Source organism: Canis lupus, chromosome 32 (assembly GCF_048164855.1).
Source record: "Canis lupus baileyi chromosome 32, mCanLup2.hap1, whole genome shotgun sequence".
Lineage (NCBI taxonomy): Eukaryota > Metazoa > Chordata > Mammalia > Carnivora > Canidae > Canis > Canis lupus.
This window is the reverse complement of record NC_132869.1, coordinates 34935733-34957886: the sequence shown is the minus strand read 5'-3', so window position 1 is coordinate 34957886 and position 22154 is coordinate 34935733. Positions and strand designations below refer to the sequence as shown.

Below are 22154 nucleotides of genomic sequence, written 5' to 3'. Positions count from 1 at the left end.
AAGCTGAGAGATGATTTATTATTAAACATTAAGCAAACACAGTATTTTTAAAATAAAGAAAACCTTCAAATTCTTTTTCTTTTCTCAGGTTCTAGGCAGTGAAATAGTTAGACTGTCATCTCAAGTAAAAATGCTGAAAAGCAAGCATTAGTCCGGGGGGTGGGGGGATTTCCTTTAGAGGCAGACTTAAACAGCAGTGAGCTTTTGTATACTTTTAACTCGAGTGTTATAGGCATAGGAATGATGGAAAAAGCCTTCTTGCCAAGACTCTAGCCCTTTCTGATCTTCTCAAGGTACCAAAAGAGGATGCAAACTGTTTGGTGGATGAAGACCAATTCCTTCCTCTTGGATGGGCAAGAGAGAGCTGGAGAAATAATGGCTCCTGTAGCAGACATAAGTGCAGGCAGGAGGAGCCACAACTCCTAGTGGAAGACAAGTGGCACATGTTCCAACAGAAATGGCCTGTGGCTACATTTCTGCCTTCTTCCAAGAATGGAGTCTGATGATGGGAAGGTTAGAATTCAGAGTAGAATGACCAGGCTTCATGAGTGAGAAACAGACACGTGCAGTCATCACAGATGGACATGTATGCAACTGGCTGGTCCTGCCAGTCATGTGTTTGATCCTGTTGCCAAGAGCTTGAGACTTTTATAAGAAGCGCAGCTCTGGACGAGAGGTTTGCTGGGGAATCAGGTTTCCTTGGAAATATGAAAACAGTTTTGAAGTTCCTTATCCTTACAGAGACTCATATGAAAATGGAGCAACCTTGGGAGAAGATTTTGAAAGAAGAGGATTCTTTTTTTTTATTTTTTAAAATTTATTTATGATAGTCACAGAGGGAGAGAGAGAGAGAGAGAGACAGAGACACAGGCAGAGGGAGAAGCAGGCTCCATGCACCAGGAGCCCGACGTGGGATTCGATCCCGGGTCTCCAGGATCGCGCCCTGGGCCAAAGGCAGGCGCCAAACCACTGCGCCACCCAGGGATCCCAAAAGAAGAGGATTCTTAAGTCTCTCTCAGGCAGTGCCTCCCAAAGGCATAGGCCTAGGGTATCTATGTAAAGCAGCAAATGCCTTTAAGACCTTTGGAAAGAAGAGCACTGGTATAGGAATGGGGTTCCAGAGTTTGACAGTGGCTGTTTTAGAACAAAGGGATTATACCTCCCTACCTTCTTGGATGATATTCCAGTAAAGACCTGTTCTCAAGGAAACACACTCTTGGACATCAAATAGACCACTCAGGCACAGGGAAGCTATGGGTTTGGAGTCAGCTAAAGCATAACTGTAGTACATCTGTCACAGAGAATGCCACACTTGGGAGCACTTCACACTTAGAGCTGGAAAAGACATGTCTCTCAAGAGAAAGCCTTCCCAAATTAAAGCAGTGCATCAGCATTGTAGGATCCATTGAGCAGGTAAAGACAAAGCTGCTTCACAGCCTGCTAGGAATAAGAGCCCTGATTAAAGGTCATGCCGTGCTTCAGATTTTGGTTCCTCCTGTTATTCTTCCTTTACTATTTATCTCCATGAACTTGTCTACAATTATTTGCTGCCTGCCTTTTTTCCCTCCTCCTACCTTCCTTCTTTCGATTCCTTCCTTCTATTCTTTCCTTCCTATCTCCCTCCCTTCCACCTTTTTTTTTTTTTTTTATTAAGATATGCTGTCCTCCCAATGTGATGTTACTGACCCAATAGCAACATAGTTTTCCTTCTAGTGGGGATGGCTCTCTGTCCTGCTATCCACATTCTCCTCTGGTCCTTCCTGAGACCCTGGCCACAGCTTTGCCAGAGCCCAAACCTGTGGCCATGGCCTAATTATTAACATCCTGCTCTAACTAACTGAATCAACTAGCTGAGAAATGCTCTATGTCATTTGCAAAGTGTTACTACTAATTAGGTAATTTTGAGCATTTCTGGAGCAGTTATTTAGGAAAAATTCTAAATTTAAAACAAAACAAAAAAACAGGAAGGCAGGATGATGATTACATATGTCAATAAAGTCACAGGTGTGAAACAAAAATGATAGGCCCAGTATTACCTCCTAAACTTTGGAAATAACTGCCATAAAGTAAAACTCTGGGAATGAGGGTATGTGTGTATTTCTAAGTTGAATGTCTTTATGAGAAATGTTCTTCTCACACATGTCGATAGCATGTGGATATAGTATTAGACCATAGCTGAGGATCCCTAAATTAGATATAATCAAGATATCCTGGTGGCAAATTAGCAAGTATTTGGGATAATCCAACATGGGTATCATTTTTAGAGAAGGATTTGCCTAGAAAGACATAATAAATTGCTTTTGAAACTGTAAGCTGATGTTCACTTTCTCAAATACTCAGACATACCTGTTAGTAGCTAGCTTTGGCAATTCTGTTGTGTGAAAAAGAATAAATTCCTCTTGATCATTATGGCTCTGAGTGCTTAGATTCAGAGTATGAGAGAAATGACCCTTAGAGATGGAATGTTCATTACTCCCTGAAAGCCAGGGATGTCACTTGTCTAGTGTGCTCTTTAATATTTATCAAGGGTCTGAAATGTGTTAAGTTTTAAACAGAACAGATATAATTATGTCAGATGGCTAGTATTATTTGAAAGTTATAAACAATATTCAGAGAGAGAGCAGCTGACCTAAGGAGAATTTAGGGATTCAGCAGAATTATGGTACTGAATTTAGAGCATGGCAGATCTTGAAGGTCACTGGCCTTGCCTTTTTTTTCAACAGGCTACTATGGGCTTAGGGAAATGAGCCTTGGCCCTGAAGTCTGACTAACCTGAGTTCAAGTCCAGGCTCTGCCATTGTCTGCTACGTACTCTTGGACAAGTTATCAACTGCTATGGATTGAAATTTTGTGTCCCCACAACATTCATATGTTGAAGCCAGGTCCTTGATGTGATGGTATTTGGAGGTAGGGCCCTTGAGAAGTAGGTCACAAGAGTGGAGGCTTCCTGATGAGATTAGTGCCCTTATAAGAAGAGACACAAGACAGATGATCTCTCTATCATGTGAAGATACAGCAAGAAGGTAGCTGCTCGCACACCAGGAAAAGGGCCCTCACCAGAACCCAACCATCCTGGCATCCTGATCTTGCACTTCCAGCCTCCAGTACCATGAGAAATAAATGTGTTTATGCCACCCAGCCTATGGTATTTGCTATGGGAGTCTAAGCTAAGATAACATCCTCTCTAAACTTAAATGTTTCTCATTTCTAAAAATAAGGAATCCCTGCAGAATTGCTGTGAAGATCATAACATGTGTAAGGAACCTTTCACAGTACATGTGATTATCCAGTCCATGTGATTTTTAAAGAAAGATTTTATTTATTTATTCATGAAAGACACACAGAGAGAGGCAGAGGCATAGGAAGAGGGAGAAGCAGGCTCCCTGCAAGGAGCCTGATGTGGACTCAATCCCGGACCCCAGGATCACGCCCTAAGCCAAAGGCAAACGCTCAACCGCTGAGCCACCCGGGCGTCCCAGTCCATGTGATTATCACCATAGATAGGAAACAGAGAGGTTAAGTGATTTACCCAAGATCACATAGCTGGCTGCCCTTCCCCTATACCTATACCATCCATGCCCACAGCTCTAACTGTCCAGAACTCCCTACATGGCCTCTTACCAAGCTGTGCTCTGCTCATTCAACTTTCCTTTTACCACCACCTACATCAGAGCCAACCTGGCCCTGACCTGCTGTTTCTTTCTTATTTGGAAAGCAGTCTGTTAAACTAACCCCTATGAACATGCTAATGAACCATGGCATGGTAGGAAGGTGATGGATTTGAAGTGAGAAGACTTAGGATCTAGGCTATTACCACCTTACTACATGGCTTTAGGAAGTCACTTCTCCCATGTGGTATTAGTTTCCATTAGGGGATCATTCAGGGTACTTCTGATTTTGACACCCTGTGTGTCTCTGATTAAAGTGTTACCCCTTATTAAATGATATGTATTGTTTAATAAACATCTGGAGCTAGCAGAACCATCAAATCAAAGGCAAACATATCCAAACATCACCCCATCTACCATGAAAAAGACCTGGGGACTTCCCCTCCCCCCTTTCTCTTTTTTTAAATAGGAAGCTTTTTCTAGAAACTTATACATCGGAGTAGAGGAATAGCTGTTTATACCAACTACATGTAAAGGTGCTCATGGGTAGAGAAACCCAAAGAGTGATTGATATTCCAGTATTTCAGGGTATACAAATCAACAAAATAGTTCTCAGTTCATAGGACATAGAAACTGCATTTAAGCCATAAGCATCAATTAGAAGTGAGGGTCAGAATCTCTAAGCTTTATAAAGAGGATAAAAGGCAAAAATAGAGAACTCACTGAGCAGAGACCTATAAAGAAAGAGAATTGTGTGAAGGCCACTCAGATCAACAGCAATTTTCTAGGGATAATTTCTGCAATTGCTTTGAAAGGTATCTTTATTCAAATGAGTCTTCCTGAATTCTGAACACTTTCTGAGGAGGAAAAAAAAATCCCCCCTCCCTGATGTATTCTTCTGGAACAAAAACAATCATTGGATCAAATTCTGGTTGAAGATCAAACAGAACAAAATCCGGAAGGTTTTTTTCTCTTTTAAGAGATGGGATATATTTTCAGCCAGATGTAAAACTTCCTTTTCTAGAGACCTATCTCATTTTAGTGCTGCATTGGTTTTATCTTTTCTCCTACCTTTATAATATTTTCTGAGGGAATGCGACATAGTGAAGGACCACTTGGGACAATTATGAATTATGGGTGGAATTTGCCTGGGATAGGCACAGGGTACCCAGAAGGTAGGGAGTGAAAAGAAGCCTGGATTCCTAGATTTCTGAGAAAAGACACATCATCATTTTCTCCATGGGTAAAGGAAGAAAAGTGAGCCTCCAAAAGGATCTCTGTTATCACCAAAGTAAAGCTTGACTTTACAGTTTTCCTGAGGAAAATGTGTGAATAGCAAGTCTGTTGATCCCAGATGGCTAAGAAATACTTGCAAAATTCTTAAAACACTCCACCTTGTCAACTTCTCTAAACCTACATATGGATTCTGTTTTATTTTAATTCATAGCACCTATTACTCTCTGACTCTTATATTAAATATCTGCCTTCCTCACTAGAATATAAGTTCCAAGAGGCCAAACACTTGGTTTGTTTTGTTCACTGCTACATCTTCAAAGTCTTGTATAATACTTGGTACAAGGTTAAAGGTCAATGAAGATTAGTTGAATGAATAAATGTATGAATGAAGCTCATAGACACTTGGGCTGGGTTTACAGCACAAAACTGTTCTATAATCATACAAGTTATTTGCAAACTCATACCTTGAGTTTTGAAGCACTAATAGACTACTGAAAATGTCTATCCCTTGACTAAGGAATTCTGCTAGGAAGTAGCTTAAATACAAAGATTTATGTACAAATATGAAAGATGTTCACGGTAGTTTTATTTGCAACAGGAAATGATTTAATTATCAATAATTAGAATAGTTATTAATAATCTGATATTTATAATTTAATATCAAACAACAGTATAATAGCCATTAAAAATGTTTTATGAAGACTTTTAAGTCATATATATAAAGGCTTATGATAAATTATTAGAAGAAAAGAGATGGATCACAGTTGACTATACTGTATGAAAACAGCAGAGGACCATGCCAAAGTTTAAATAATGCCAAAGGGATATGGTATTATACGACTTTTTTTTTTCATATTTAGGCATTTTTTTCCCTCTTTTATGAAACTTCCAAATTTTCTATGAAGGATCAGGTCATAGTTTGATGAATAAAAAAGATAAGGTAAAAAAATTAAGATTATTTTGTGGCTTATTGATAACCTTTTTCCCTGGTATATATAAGTAAAATTGTTAGTCCCATGCAATAGAAGTAGACACTTAGATGCCATGAAGAGAAATAAAGACAATTTTATAAGTATTTTTTTCTCAATTACTTCTTACAAGACAAAATATTACTTTGCATATAAAGCTGTATGACTTTAATTCACTTTGAAAGGTCATGTCATGCAATAGGTGAGGGTGGCAGTTGCTAGTGAATTAGAAAAAACAAATGCTTTTAAAGGATGCCACAGGTTTTGTTTCTGTTTTTGAATTTTCTTTTTCCTTTTCTTCCATTAAGAGGGTAAATTAAGTGAGGTTTAAGGAGGGAAAGTGAATGTAAAAGAGGAAAGAGCAGTCCTAGACTTCCTTCTGAATCTCATCTTGTATCTTCAGGTTGTAGAACTCCAATTCTTGCCAAAGTGCCACCTGCCCTCTCTGTGACCCTTTAAAACAAGACAAAAAAGGAGACTGCATTGTGCTGGGCACAAACCCCATCGGGGAGGCACTGTGTGCTCTTCAAGAAGTATGCTGATTTGGGGATCCCTGGGTGGCGCAGCGATTTAGCGCCTGCCTTTGGCCCAGGGTGTGATCCTGGAGACCCCGGATCGAATCCCACGTCGGGCTCCCAGTGCATGGAGCCTGCTTCTCCCTCTGCCTATGTCTCTGCCTCTCTCTCTGTGTGTGACTATCATAAATAAATTTAAAAAATTTAAAAAAAGAAGTATGCTGATTTGGAAAAATGTCTATTCATGTCCTCTGCCCATTTTTAAATTGGATTATTTGCAGTTTTTTGATGTTGAGTTTTGTAAGTTCTTTATATATTTTGCATACTAACCCCTTATTGGATATGTAATTCACAATTATTTTCTCCCATTCAGTAGGTTGCCTTTCTGTTTTGTTGATGGTTTTCTTTGATGTGCAAAAGCTTTTTATTATTTTATTTTATTTTTTAAAAAGATTTTATTTATGTATTCATGAGAGACACAGAGAAAGAGGCAGAGACACAGGCAGAGGGAGAAGCAGGCTCCATGCAGGAAGCCCAATGTGGGACTCGATCCCGGGACTCCAGGATCACGCCCTGAGCCAAAGGAAGGTGCTTAATCGATGAGCCACCCAGGTGTCCCAAGCTTTTTATTTTTTTTGTAGTCACAGTAGTTTAATTTTGTTTTTGTTTCCCTTGCTAGAGGAGACAGATCTAGAAAAATTTTTCTACAGCCAGTGTCAAAGAAATTACTGCCTCTGTTTTCTTCTAGAAGACATACAGATGGCCCATAGACACATGCAACAATGTTCAACATCACTGATCATCAGGGAAATGCAAATAAGAACCACAATGAGATATCACCTCACACCTGTCAGAATGGCTTAAATCAACACCACAAGAAATAGCAAGGTTGGTGAGGATGTGGAGAAAAAAGAACCCTCTTGCATTGCTGGTGGGAATGCAGACTGTTGCAGCCACAATGGAAAACCGTATGGAATTTCCTCAAAAAATTAAAAAATATAATTACTATATGATCCAGTAATTCCACTGCTGGGTATTTACCCAAAGAAAACAAAGACACAGCTTAAAAATATGCTCCCTGTATTGATAGCAACATTATTTACAATAGTCAAGGTATGGAAGCAGCCCAAGTGTCCATCCATAGATGAATGGATATAGAAAGATGTTCTGTGGGATCCCTGGGTGGCGCAGCGGTTTGGCGCCTGCCTTTGGCCCAGGGCGCGATCCTGGAGACCCGGGATCGAGTCCCACGTCGGGCTCCCGGTGCATGGAGCCAGCTTCTCCCTCTGCCTGTGTCTCTGCCTCTCTCTCTCTCTCACTGCGTGCCTATCATAAATAAAAAACAAAAAACAAAACAAAAAACAAAAAAAAAAAGAAAGAAAGATGTTCCGTGTGTGTGTGTATGTGTGTGTGTGTGTAATGGGATATTACTCGACCATAAAAAAGAATGAGATCTTGCCATTTGCAATAATGTGTACAGATCTAGAGAGTATAATGCTAAGTGAAATAAGTCAGAGAAAGATCAATACCATATTTCATTTGTATGTAGAATTTAAGAAACAAAACAAATGAACAAAGAAAAAAGAGAAAAACAAAAAAACCAGACTCTTAAATACAGAGAACAAACTTGCAGTTTCCAGAGGGGAGGTTTGGGGAGGTTGGGTGAAATAGGTGAAGAGGATTAAGGATACACTTGTGATGAGCATTTGTGATGAGTGCACATTATTGAATCGTTATATTGTAGGCTTTGTGCTAATTATACTTCAATAAAAATTTAAAAAGAAGTGGGCTTATTCCCTTGAGTAGATGGGTCACATTGAAACTAAATGCTGCTGCTAGATACTGCCTGGTAAGGTTTTCAAAGTATGTATTTTCAAACTTGGAACACTTTGCTCAGAAACAGTACAATCTAATGGTAAAGATAGACACAATTAACATAGCTGCTGTGGGTGTGAGGGGTCTAGAGTCCTGCCTACTGGGAACTTTGGCTTTTTTCCTTTTCTTGGGGGTCTTGGAGTGAGCGTTGTAGGGACTATGGAATTTTTCTAAAAAAACCCAAGCTGGTCTAATCCCCGCATTATACAGATTGGGAAAATGAGATTGTACAAGGGCAGTATCCCTGTCATACATGTTACCTGATTAAAATAGTTCAACTAGGGGTGCCTGGGTAGCTCAGTTGTTGTCTACCTTTGGCTCAGGTCATCATCCCAGGGTCCTGAGACTGAATCCTGCGTCGGGCTGCCCGCAGGGAGCCTGCTTCTCACTCTACCTATGTCTCTGTCTCTCTCTCTGTGTCTCTCATGAATAAATAAATAAAATCTTAAAAAAATAGTTCAACGGACTCATCTGTAAAATCACAATTTTTAACATAAGGATTGAGAGTATACACTGGGGAAATATTAAAGAAAGTAACAATATAACAATGACTAAGAAAAGCAAGACCTCAAAATTGATATTAAAAGGTTATCACCCAAACCTATTCTTTCTGTACCAAAGTAGATTTTACAGCAGAGATATGTCTTACAAAGTAGAATTTTGTTTTTTTCTTCTTTAATTTGGAAAAAGTTTTGAAAATGCAGAAAAGTATAGAGAATCATATAAAAAAGCTACCATGGGCACATGTTAATATTTTCTCTTCTTTGCTTGCTCTCTCTATATTATATATACATATGTATAAACATGTAATATACATATGTATATATAATATAGATATTATTTATAATTTTAAATATATTATATTATTATATTATTATAAAATAAATATAATATTATTTATATATTATAATATAGATATTATTTCCTGCTATATATATATATATTATTTCCTGCTATATATATATATATATATATATATATATATATATATATATATCTGTCTATGGCTCATAAATGTAAGAAAGCAAACAATAAAAGTCCAGCAGTTTAAATCAGGGGACTCTACATGAGGATGCATTAGATAACATTAGATAATACAGGATATATATAATGTATATATGATATATATATATGAAGCAAGGAAGACAAAAAATATATTTAAATCTTTTACATTTAAAAATAATACTATATTTTATGTGTTTATAATAAAAGTTAGATGTATTTAAATTATTTGTATATTTATATATATTTTGAAATTTTATAAAAAAAACAGCACATAAGGTACAACTGAAATCCCCTATCTCTTTTTAGCTCATTCTTTTCCCTCTCCAATTTCCAGAAGTAAACACACTCATGAATTTAACCTGGACCCTTACATCCAATAAATATGTTTGCTTGTTTTACCCACAAGAGATTTTTTTTATTTTCGAAATATTAATTGAAATTAAGTGGATATTGACATAGTTGTTAACATGCCTGACTTGAGATAATAAAAAGATGTATTTGCTGAGAGAGGCAATTTCAGCAACTTTAAACATTTGAACTAAAGCCCTGAAAATAAAGGCCTCAGATTTCTTGCCATAATTACAAAGTCTACCCCTGCTTATTATGTTATTCCTTGGATCCTTGTGCAAAACCTGACTGACTCAACATTATCCTTTCACTTCTTGAGTCTTGGTTACTTGGTTAATGATCTAGAAGACAGGAAGGGCTCCTGAAAGTCAGAGCCAATGAAAGCAGACGTGACAGCAGAGGTGACAAACACTGTCCTGAGAGTGAAGGAAGCAAATGAAAAATGACCAGAAATGGGTTCTCTGCATACATGATGCCGGGGAGAGAAAATGTTAGATTACAGTAGGAAAGCAGAGATAGGGAAATCTTTTAGAAAGATTTCCACCAAAAATGATGGAAAGTTTAAAATATCTCTAAGGCTTTAGGACTCTGGCAGCCACATAGCCCAGTTCTGTATGCTGGCTCTGTCACTTACTAGGTGGATGACCTTAACTTCTCCGTATTTGGGTCCTTCCAGGAAAATGGGAATAATAATAGTACCTACTGCAGAGAGATGTTGTCAAACGAAGTGAGCCAATCCATGGACCAGAGTAAGCACATGATATGCGTAAGTGCTAGTCGTAGTGGTAGTGGTAGTGGTAGTGGTAGTGGTAGTGGTAGTGGTTGTGGTTGTGGTAGTTATAATCATAGCAGTAGTAACATTTGGAAAACTAGTGCATGTGGAAGAGTTCATAACCTTGTGTGTAGGAGGGTAGACTCTGGAGCCTCGTTCTTTCACCTGGATCCTCCATACCCTTTTACCAACTATGTGGGGTTGGGGACAATAACACTACAGAGGTTCTAGGGCTGCTGTGAACATTCAGTGGGTGTGGAAGATGCTTAGCTCCATATTCTAAGAACATGCTCGATCAATGTCCGCCACTATAAATATTCCAGATACATCATACCTAGTGTTCTTTTTTTTTTTTTTTTTTTTTTATACCTAGTGTTCTTAAACCATATCCTATTTTTAAAGTGTAGGAGCCAGCTCACAATTTCCTCATAGCAAGAAATCAAGGGAAGCTGGAGGGAAGGTTCTGATTTCATTGATTAGTGTATCCAGGACTGATTGGTCTAGGTTTGGAAGGACTGTATGCTGTACATACAGCTGTAAATACAGCTCTGTCCTGTCACAGCTCTGCAGAAATACGAGACCTAAAAGGTGGGCTCTTTTTCCTTAAAAACGGGAGGCTAAGCTCCCTCTGAAATTCCTTATGATAAGATCCCCAAAGGAAGGGAGGCCTAGAAGGGAGGCCTAAAAATAAGCCAGTGAATTCTGTTAACAGGTGCTTTATAATGCCAAAGCACTTCCACACACATTGACAGCACAAACATAGCAAACCTATGAGAAAAGAGTTATTATCCCCATTTGTCAGAGGAGGAAGTGAGGCACTGAGAATTTAAGTGACTTGCTCAAAATTCCTCTATTAGTAAGAGAAGAATCCAGCTCTTTCCTGCTTCAAGTTTAGAACTTTTATTACTCACTCATGGCCCAGGGGAATGTTCCTTACTGGCATGTACTTGTGTTTGTGGGAATTATTTCATTCTCCCAAAGTTTTGGTTACCGTATTGGTTTTAGGTAGCTTAATTCTAAATCCTATACCCTTACTAATCACCTCATATATGCAGTGTGTGTGCATGTGCACGTGTGTATGAATGCACACATACACACCCATGCACACATGCCAGCACATGCAGGGGGACAAGGGAATTTTTTTCACATTTTATTTATTTATTATTTTTTCATTTTATTTATTTTTAAGTCGATTTTTTAAAAATGAGAATCATAGACTGAGGGTGAAGACCATTGTGATTCAGCCACATTTCGAGTATGCTAAATCACTTTTCTGGATTGAAGCCTGAGAAGTAATTCAGTCCTAACTTAATGGGTGGGGGTTGGGGAGGGGAGGTTTTTCACTTTAAATAAACCTTTATTTATTTATTTTTTCTAAATACATGATCTAATTTCTTTTATAAACAAAGAGCAAAAGAACTTTTGTTGCAGTCTCCAGCTGTCAACCCGCCTCCCATACTTTTGCCCTGCAGCCAAAGGAAGGGACATCAGGTGACAAACCCCAAATTTCAACTAGTCACACAAATTACAGACCTTCCTATCATGATGTCCTCTTGACCTTTTGCCTTTCCCCTACAATGAAGAATGAGACACAGTTGAAATCAAAATGACTCTCGTGGGCAATTTTACAAAACAAATAGAAGCACAGAGCCTCCCTCCGCCTCCTTCCCCTGGCTCCCCCCGCTGGGCCAGCCTGTTCCCTCTTTCTATGCAAGCAGGAGCTAATAATTAGAAAGACCTTTCCCACCCCAGACAATGCTGCGTTGCTTGCCAAGAGCCCTGTTTGATTGGAAGAGAGAGTTTGACAAAGTAAATATTTACAAAAACAACTACAGTCAGATGCCAAGTCCTGCTTCTAGGGGACCCTTAAAGAAGTATTTCCAAGAAAGGGCTTCTCCATGTGGCACCACACCGCCCGGTGGTGGATGCGGATCCAAGGTCTGCTCTGGCTCTGTCAGTGTTTCTGTTAGCCTTTTAATTTCCATGCTAGGATGCTCTTCACAGAGTGTATGAATAATTACATTTACCACTGAAGAGTCAATTCAGAAATATACCAGTTTGGGACCACAGGAAAGAGTCTTTAAATATTACTGCTCCAGCAGTAGGGGAAAGCTTTGTGAAGTCAACAGAGAGGAAATTAAAGGCAGGACTAATTAGCACTCCGAAAAGTGTCATTATCAAAACAATTTTTTTTCTTCTGAGAAAGGTCGATTACCGCACAAAACCTCGTCATGTCTGTATTACCTGTAGATCTGTTGTCTAACACTGTGGGGCTTGAGAGCTCAAACATGGTGAGAATCAAAACAGGTGCCCCTGCCTATTCCCATTATGCACATTAGCCCGTGGCCTTCGCACAGCCTGTGAAACAGCTGAATTTGAAACAATCGTGGTGCAGGCCAAACACTAGCCTGAAGGCCTGTCTGTCTAGGGATTTGGCCATTTACATTGATTTTTTTTTTTTTTTTTTACCCACATTTTTCATGAAACACAAATATTTGCCATGGCAACTGGGGAGTCACATGACACGCTGCTACATAAACAGCTTGGAAATCTCTTAAGGGGACACAGCCCACCAGCGCTGCAAATACTGGGAAGGCATCTTAAGGAAGATTTGGACATTACGTTGAAGGTCTGGGAAGAGCAGGTAACAGTCTACGATGTGGAGACAGTACGATTCATTTCTTCTCTGCCACTCTTGCATTTCTCTTCCTTGCCTTTTTTTTTTTTAAATGGGAGCAGCTGTAAATATGACCACATAGGGTAAGCCCAGAAAAAGACACTGCCAGCTGTCTCCTTTTTGTAGTGAAAAGTTTCAATTATCACAACTCTGTGGCTCATAAACATAAGAAAGCAAGCTTCAAAAGTCCAGCACCTTTAAACCCAGAAAATCTCCATGAGGATTAATTATGTTGAACCGTGAGGTCCTAATGTTAGAGAATACAGAATTTCTTCCCTTTCCTCATTAGGATATTTGTGCAAAACTGGAGCACTTGCTTTCTATTCTATGCTTAAAGATAAATGAAGTAAAGTAAAACCTCATAAGACCATACCCTACGCAACATGGATATGGATATAAAGCAAGAGCTATTGTATTCCGGATTCCTGGACTCTTGACCAGCTAGGGGTACAGATTGGCACTTTTAGTTAATCTTACAATGTGACATGTGGCATGATTGAATTTTTTAATACCTTGTAGACAATGCCATGGTATGTACTTATCCCCCTTTAAAATCAAATGCATCCCAGCAACCAAAATAGTATTTATTTCTATGTGAATGGTACAATTCTATAATATGTGTATATTACCAAACATCTCACTGAGAATATTGGAAATAATTTGCTTCTGTTAATTAGAAGCATGAGGGGCACCTGAGTGGCTCAGTCAGTTAAGTGCCTTTGGCTCAGGTTATGATCTCGGGGTCCTAGGATTGAGCCCCACATCAGGCTCCCTACTCAGCGTGGGAGCCTGCTTCTCCCTCTGCCCCTGTCCCCTCACACTTGTGTTCTCTCTCTCTCTCTCCCCCACATAAATAAATTAAAAATCTTTTTTTAAAAAAAGAAGCATGAATACCTGTGATCTTCGTTTCTTGGGAGAGAACTTCGTTGCTTCCACTGGAATCAGCTGTGGTTTCTGAGGTATAGTGAAAGGGGCTGTGGATGGAGGTGGTGCAATGTTACCTCTTCCAGAAAAAGGCTGAGTCACTGGGTGGATGCTATTGGGTTTGCCACTTGAAAGTCAAGTGGCTCTGTCACTGTTCACTATAGTCTGGCCTGTATCAATTCAATCAAACATTTGTGATCATTGACTTCAAAAGCAAAGCAAGAAGAATGAGAGGGCAACTGTTCCATTAGAGTATAAGGTCAGCTCCTTTTGTGCACACTGCTCAGTTGAAAAGGCACATTTTAAAACCAGGCATATTAGAAAGTAATATTTGTCACATAAAAATGTTTTGTGGGGCACCTGGTGGCTCAGTTGGTTAAGCCTCTGCCTTCTGCTCAGGTCACGATCTCAGGGTCCTGGGATTGAGCCCTGTGTTGGGCATCACGCTCAGTGAGGAGTCTGCTTGTCCCTTTCCCTCTGCCCCTCCCCCTATCTGTGCCCCCCAAATAAATAAATAAAATCTTTAAAAAATGTTTTGCTATAAGATTTCTTCAAGGAACCATATTCCCAAGTTCATTTAATAAGGAAGTTAATATAACTATATATGATGGACTATTGTACTGTGTGGCCAGTAAAAAAGACAATTCTGAAGAATTTAAATGCCTTGGGGGAAATAATACAAGTGAAAAGAGAATAAATACCATTTTTGAAATTAAGTCTTGAAGCAACAACGTTTAGAGATCTGGTCCATAGGTGGGTAGGCCTACCTGCTACTTTGGAGAGAAATCACATCTCTCCTGTTGCCTGGCAGCAAATCCATCAGCCTTTTACAAATAGTTCAAGTCTGACATTCTCAGGGGAGAAAATCCTTACACTATTCCTTCCAAGAAAGAAAATTAAAAATAATTTATGTATATAGTTAATTGAGTCAAAGGAGTGAGGCTTCTTCAACTCCCTTAGTCCAAACCCCTTTCTGTCTATTTTAGAACAACATCTGCCCATTTGTAAGAATGGGCAAATACTGATCAGCACATCAGTATTTATTATATAGTATATATATACATACATATATATATATATATACACACATAAATACAGCACATCAGTACACAATTTGGAATCCCACCTTGAGTTCTGGGCTCTTTCACATTGCCTCAAGTTGGCTGCAAGCAATCTCTTCAGCCATCTCTTAAAAAGTAGCAGGAATTCCAGAGTCTAATCACTAAAATTCATCTCCATGGAAGACATTTGTTGGTTGCCTCTGACCAACCCGGTTTGACCTGGTTTTCAGTTTTCTTGGCTTCCTGGGAGCCTCCCTGACTGTGAAACTACCCATCACCTTCCCTGAGACTGGCATGTGGCTAGTGTTTGAAGACTCCATTTTAAGCCTACAAGTGTTGCCTTGACCTCTATGCTCTCCTGTTGTGTTGTTCCCTTGGACTATGCCCTCCCACTTCTGAAAGCCAGTCCATATCCTGCACTTGGGCTGCCTGAAATCCACTGATTCACCCATAAATCCTGTTATTCCTATTGTCTGCAGGCTCGGTTTACTTTTGGTTAAATTATCAGGTTCCTACAGAGAAGTGAGATTATGGTTAGGTTTTCATGTTGAAACAAAACAGCAGCTGCCAAGTTTTTAAATAGGCATAATTTAAAAAAGAATTTCAGTAAATTTTTAATGAAATCTGGTAGATAAAGATCTAAAATATTTGTAATTTCATATGAGTGATCCACAGTTAATGGTATATCTAAAAATTTTAAAAAGTTTTTCTTGGTTACCTGCAGAAATTCTGTTACTGAATTATAACTGCATGTAGCCTTAAATTTTAAGGGACACATGCATTTGAAAAATGTATCTATGTCTTCACCAAAATTGCATCATAAGATACTGCCTATAATTTGCTACTCAGTTTTCCTTCTGGAAAAATCTGTATGATGAGCTTTGCCAGAGTTAATGTCCAGGGAAAAAGATCTTGTCTTTCTGGATAAACCTGTATGTTTCTATGGTAGTTACTGATATGTACCTGCCCAATAGTCCTTCTTTCTTGCTAATTTTAGAACCTCATTTTTCCCCCAATATGCCCAGCTCCTAGGGATGCCAGATTTAGCAAAAAAAAAAAAAAAAAAAAAAATCTTTTAGAGGACACACAGTTAAATTTTAATTTTAGATATACAACAAATGTTTTAGAGTGAGTATGGCCCAAATAGTAAATATATTTAATATCCAACAAAGAATTTTCATGAACGGGTTGTACCAGGCATAACTTACAATACTAAGAATTTATATATATATATCCCAAATCCTAACCCTAACCCTAATCCTATCCCTAGACATTGACTTTCCCAGACTTTCTTCTAGCTCACAGTAACCACATGACCGGTGAGCTGTAAGGGGAAGTCCATCCAGGGGTTTCTGGGAAGAGACTGGTACCACTTTTTCCCCCCTTCCTGCACTGAATATGTACATTAAGACCCAAATCTGCAGGAGGCGTTATAGCCATGAAGTGGCAAGCATGAGGCTGAAATCAAACATCCAAAGAAGATAAAGCAGAAAGAGAGCTATTCCGATTCTTTTGATGAGTACCACCGGCCCTACACTGCCTACATCCTGAATTCTTACATGTGAAACAAATGAACTCCTCATTGTTTAAGCCACTGGTGGTTAGGTTTTCTGATATTTGCAGTCCCATATGTTCCTGGCTGATGCCCCTTTCTCCCCCACCACCTTGTCTCCATTCCATTCTTTGTCTTATTGTGTGTACCAGAGCCTCAAGGACGGTGGCAGCTGTGGTCACTCTGGAACCGTCTCTGCTTTTCATGGAAAGATAGAATGCTTCCCAAGTTTGCCTAGTAAGAATATTGTTGGCTCTGGGGTTTTCGTTGAAGGCAGTCATCAGGGTCTGAAAATCCTCTCATACTTCCAATCTGCTCAGAGGTCTTGTTTGATTTTTCTAATGTTGACTTTTCCTCACATTCTTCCTTATCACAATGAAGGTTAAAAAGCTAACTTTTATTTAGAATATTTGCCTCTGTGTTCCTGAGATCGAACTTTTTTTTTTTTTTTTTGGCACTATCCTCATCCAGTTTTGATACCAAAGTAATAGCTTCATAAAATCACTTGGCAAGCTTTTCTTTTTCTATGGAATGGTTTAAGGCAAGGATCACTGATCTTTTAGGTTGGTAAAAGTCGTCTATCAAAGGCCTGAGGCCCTTTTTCCTCTGGTATATTTTTGTGTACGTATATGTGTGCACACATCCACATGTGTTGTTTAAGACAGAGATATATTTTTGACCACCAATTCAAATAATCTAATGGTATTGTTTTCTTTAAGTTTTATACTTTCTCTTGAGTTAATTTTGGCAATTATCCTCCTTTCATTGAAAAAAATACATATTGGCATAGACCTATCATACTATTTCTAAAAAATTCTATGTATCTTTTTTCATTTTAATATTATTTGTGCCCTCTCTATTTTTAAATTTCAGTTTTATTGAGGTATAACTGACATATAATTGACATATAAAAACTATAATATATTTAGAGTGTACATTGCGGGGGTTGATATATGTATGTAGAATGGAAGGATTCCCTCCCATCTAGTTAATTAACACATCCATCATCTCACTTATCTTTTTTTTAAATTAATGGAACATTTAAGTTCTACTCTCTTAGCAAGTGTCAATTATGCAATATATCATTATCGACTCTAGTCACCATGCCTTACATTAGATCTTCAGACATTATTCATTTTATAGCTGAAAGTTCATACCCTTTTTACCAACCTCTACCCACCTCTCAGTCCTTGGCAATCATTTTTCTACTGTTCCTATAAATTTAACTTTTAAAAAAATTCCAAATATGAGAGATACCATGCAGCATTTAGTCTTTCTCTGACTGGCTTATTTCACTTAACATAACACCCTCCAGATTCATCCATGTTGTTGCAAATGGCAGGATTTCCTTCTTTTTAAAAGATGAACACTATATATATATATATATATATATATATATACACACACTATATATATAAATATATATTTCTATATATATATTTGTGTTATATATGTGTGTGTGTATGTATGTATCACATTTCCATTCATCCATCTACAGACATGTAAATAGTGTCCATACTTAGCTATTATGAATAGTGCTGCAGTGAACATGGGAGTACAGATATCTCTTGAGATAATGATTTTGTTTCCTTTATACCCCAAAGTGGGATTGCTGATGAGATGGTAGTTCTATTTTTAATTTCCGGAGAAACTTCCATACTATTTCCCTTAGTAGCTTTACTAGTTTACATTTTCACCAACAGTACACAATGATTCCCTTTTCTCCACCACCTGCTAGTCTTTGTTCTCTTGTCTTTTTGATGCTAGCCCTTCTGACAGGTGTGAGGCGATAGCTCATTGTGGTGGTGATTTGCATTTCCCTGATGATTAATGAGGTTGAGCACCTTTGCATGTCCCTGTTGGCCCTTTGTTCATCTTCTTTGGAAAAATGTCTGTTCAGGTCCTTTTCTGATTTTTAAATTGGGTTATTTGTTTTTTTTTGTTTGTTTTGCTCTTTTGTTTTGTTTTGTTTTGTTTTTGGGCTATTGAGTTGTAGGAGTTTCTTAATATATTTTGTATATTAACCCTTTATTGGATTTGTGGGTTGCAAATATTTTATCCCATTCCAAAAGCTAACTTTTTATTTTGTTGGTGGTTTCTTTTGCCATGCAGAAGCATTTTAGTTTGATGTAGGCTCCTTTTTTATTTTGGCTTTTGTTGCCTTTGCTTTTCGTTTCAAATTCAAAAAATCATTGAGCTTATCCCTGTGCTTTCTTCTAGGAGTTTTATGGTTTCAGGAATTATGTTGAGGTCTTTAATCCATTTTGAATTAATTTTTGTGTATGATACAAGATCGTGGTCCAGTTTCATTCTTTTTACCATTGCTGTCCAGTTTTCCCAATACCATTTACTGATGAAATTATCCTTTTCCCATTATATATTCTTGGATCCTTTGTTGAAACAGTAATTAATTGACCATAAAAACATAGTTTTATTTCTGGATTCTCTATTCTGTTCTATTGATCTATGTATCTGTTTTTAATGCCACTACCATTCTGTTTTGATTATCAAAGCTTTGTAATATAGTTTGGAATCAAGAAATGTGGTATCTCCAGTTTTCTTCTTTTTCAAGATTGTTTTCCCTAGTTAGGGTTTTTTGTGGTTCCACATAAATATTAGGATTGTTTCTTCTATTTTTATTTTAAAAATGCCATTGGAATTTAATAGGGGTTGCACCAAGTCTATAGTTTGCTTTGAGTGGTATAGCCTTTTAACAAAATTAGTTCTTCTAATTCATGAACATGGAATATGTTTCCATTTATTTGCGTCCTCTTCAGTTTCCTTCATCAGTGTTTTATAGTTTTCAGTATATAGGTCTTTCATTTGCTTGGTTAAACTTATTCCTAAGTATTTTACTTATGCTATTGTAAAGGAGATTATTTTTTTAATTTCTCTTTCTGACAATTCCATTTTAGTGTATAGAAATGCAATTAATTTTTGTGTTGATTTTGTATCCTACAGCTTTACTGAGCTCATTTATTACTTCTAAGCACTTTTTGGTGGTGTCCTTAAGGTTTTCTATACAGAATATGTCGTTTGCAGAGATAATTTTACTTCTTCCTTTCTGTTTTTTATTTCTTTTTCTTGCCTTATTGCTCTGGCTAGGGCTTCTAGAAGTATGTTGAATAAAAATGGCAAGGCTGGACATCCTTGTCTTGTTCCTGATCTTAGAGAAAAAACATAGCTTTTTGTCATTGAGTATAATGTTAGCTTTTATTATGTTGAAGTGAATTTCTTCTATATACAATTTATTGAGAGTTTTGCTTGTGAAAGGATACTGAATTTTGTCAAATGCTTTTTCTGTATCCATTGAGATGATCATATGATTTTTATCCTTCATTTTGTTAATGTGATATATTACCTTTATTTATTTACATATGTTGAATCATCCTTGTATCCAGGAATAAATCTCACTTGATCATGGTGTATGGTTCTTTAAATGTGTTGTAAAATGAGTTTGCTAATATTTTATTAATGATTTTTTTGAATCTTTGTTTATCAGGAATGTTGGCCTGTAATTTTCTTTTCTTGTCTGCTTTGGTCTGAGGATAATGCTGGCCTTACAAAATGAGTCTGGAAATGCCCCTATTCTATTTGTTTTTAAGGAATTTGAGAAGGATTGGCAAAATTTTTTCTTTAAATGCTTGATAGAATTTACCAGTGAAGCCTTCTGATCCTGGACTTTTCTTTATGGGGAAGTTTTTGATTATTCATTCAATCCCCTTACTAGTAATTGGTCTCTTCAGATTTTCTATTTCTTCATGATTCAAACTTTGTAAGTTTATGTTTCTAGAAATCTATCCATTTCTTCTAAGCTATCTAAATCTCGGTATATAATTGTTCATAGTAATTTGTCTTTTTTTAAAAGACTATTTATTTGAGAGACAGAGACAGCTAGCATGAGTAGGGGGAGGGGCAAAAGGAGAGGGAAGGGGAGGAGCAGACTCCCCACTGAGTACAGAGCTGGGTATGGAGCTGGAACCCAGGACCCTGAGATCATGACCTAAGCCGAACTCAGATACTTAACCAACTGAGCCACATAGGCACCCCCACTCATAGTGATTTCTTATGATCCTTAGTATTTCTGCATTATCATCACTTGTAATGTCTCCACTTTCATTTCTGATTTTATTTGAGCCTTCTCTTTTTTTTCTTAGTTTGTCTAGCTAGAGGTTTGTCAGTTTTGTTTATCTTTTCAAAAAAACCACCTCTTCATTTTATTGATATTTTCTTTTATCTTTCTAGTCTCTGTTTATTTCCACTCTGATCTTTGTTATTTACTTCCTTATAAACTTGAGCTTAGTATATTCTTCTTTTTCTAGTTTTTTAAGGTGTTAAGTTAGGTTGCTTATTTGAGATCTTTCTGTTTCCTTAGTGTAGGTGTTTATTGCTTAAGCTTCTCTCTTAGAACTGTTTTTTTTTTTTTTTTTTTTTTTTGCATCCCATAGGTGATGTTGTGTTTCAATTTTTGTCTCAAGATTTTTTTTTTTTTACTGCCTTTTGATTTCTTCTTGACCCACTGATTGTTCAGGAGCATGTTGTTTAAGCAGCACATATTTGTGAATTTTCCAGTTTTTCTCTTATAACTGATTTCTAGTTTCATACCATTCTGATTAGAAAAGATGCATGGTATGATTTCAGTTATCTTAAATATATTAAGACTTGTTTTAATTTGTATTTCCCTAGTAATTAATTATGTTAAGCATGCTTTCACTTACTTATCTACCATCATATATCTTCTTTGGTAACATTTTTGTTCTAATCCTTTGTCTGTTAGGTTATTGAGTCGCTTGTTTTCTTATTGAATTTCAAGAGTTCTTTATATCTTCTGGACAAAAATTATTTAATATATTTCAATATGTTTTGAAATATGAATTCCCAGTCTGTAGCTTTTCTTTTCATTTTCTTAATATTGTCTTTCAAAGAGTAGAAGTTTTAAATTTTGGTGAAGTATGCTATTTTTTTACTCTTATGGATTTGTGATATTTAAGAAATCTTTCACTAATCCAAGGAAACAAAAATTTCCCCCTTTTGTTTTCTTCTAAAAGTTCTTAGTTTTAGACTTTCCATTTAGTTCTATGATCCATCTTGAGTAAACTTTTATACATGGTGTATGGTATGGGTGAAATGTCTCTATATATCTATCTTCCATCGTTCCAGCACCATTTATTGAAAAGACTATCCTTTCTCCATTGAATTGCCTTTGTGTCCTTGTTGAAAATCAATCGACCGTGTATGTATAGATTGACTCCTGAACTCTCTATTCTGCTCAATGGATCTCTGTATTTATCCTTTTGCTACTACCACACTGTCCTAATAATTATAACTTTATACTAACTCAGATAACATGAATTCTCCAATGATACTCTCCTTTTTCAGAATTATTTTGGCTATTGTACCATCTTTGCTTTTCCATATAAATTTTAGAATTGGCTTGTCAATTTCTACAAAAAATTCTATTGATCTTGATTTGGATTGCATTGAGTTTATAGACAACTTTGGGATGATTAACATAACAATATTGAGTCTTCTAATTCATAAACATGGATTACCTTTCCATTTATTTAGGTCTTATTTGAAAATTTTTTCATTAGCGTTTTGGAGTTTTTAGCA

The 22154-nt window shown here is 37.2% G+C and overlaps 1 protein-coding gene across 19 annotated transcripts in view; it reads right to left on the bottom strand.

The window, feature by feature from the left end:
- The window catches only part of IQCH (IQ motif containing H), a 214043-nt gene that overhangs the window by 116816 nt on the left and 75073 nt on the right, over positions 1-22154 (bottom strand). For 11 of the 19 annotated variants that reach the window (XM_072809304.1, XM_072809305.1, XM_072809308.1 and 8 more), the window contains 2 exons: positions 13899-13978; positions 11861-11899 (listed from right to left, as the gene is read on the bottom strand). The exons of 4 other annotated variants lie outside the window; for them this stretch is intronic. In XM_072809304.1, the coding sequence (XP_072665405.1) occupies positions 11861-11899; positions 13899-13978 (119 nt within the window). Of the gene's footprint in view, positions 1-5980; positions 6266-7407; positions 7654-7794; positions 7825-11860; positions 11900-13898; positions 13979-22154 lie in introns of those variants that run through there. 4 more of the 19 variants (XM_072809318.1, XM_072809317.1, XM_072809319.1 and 1 more) reach the window with 4 other exon arrangements.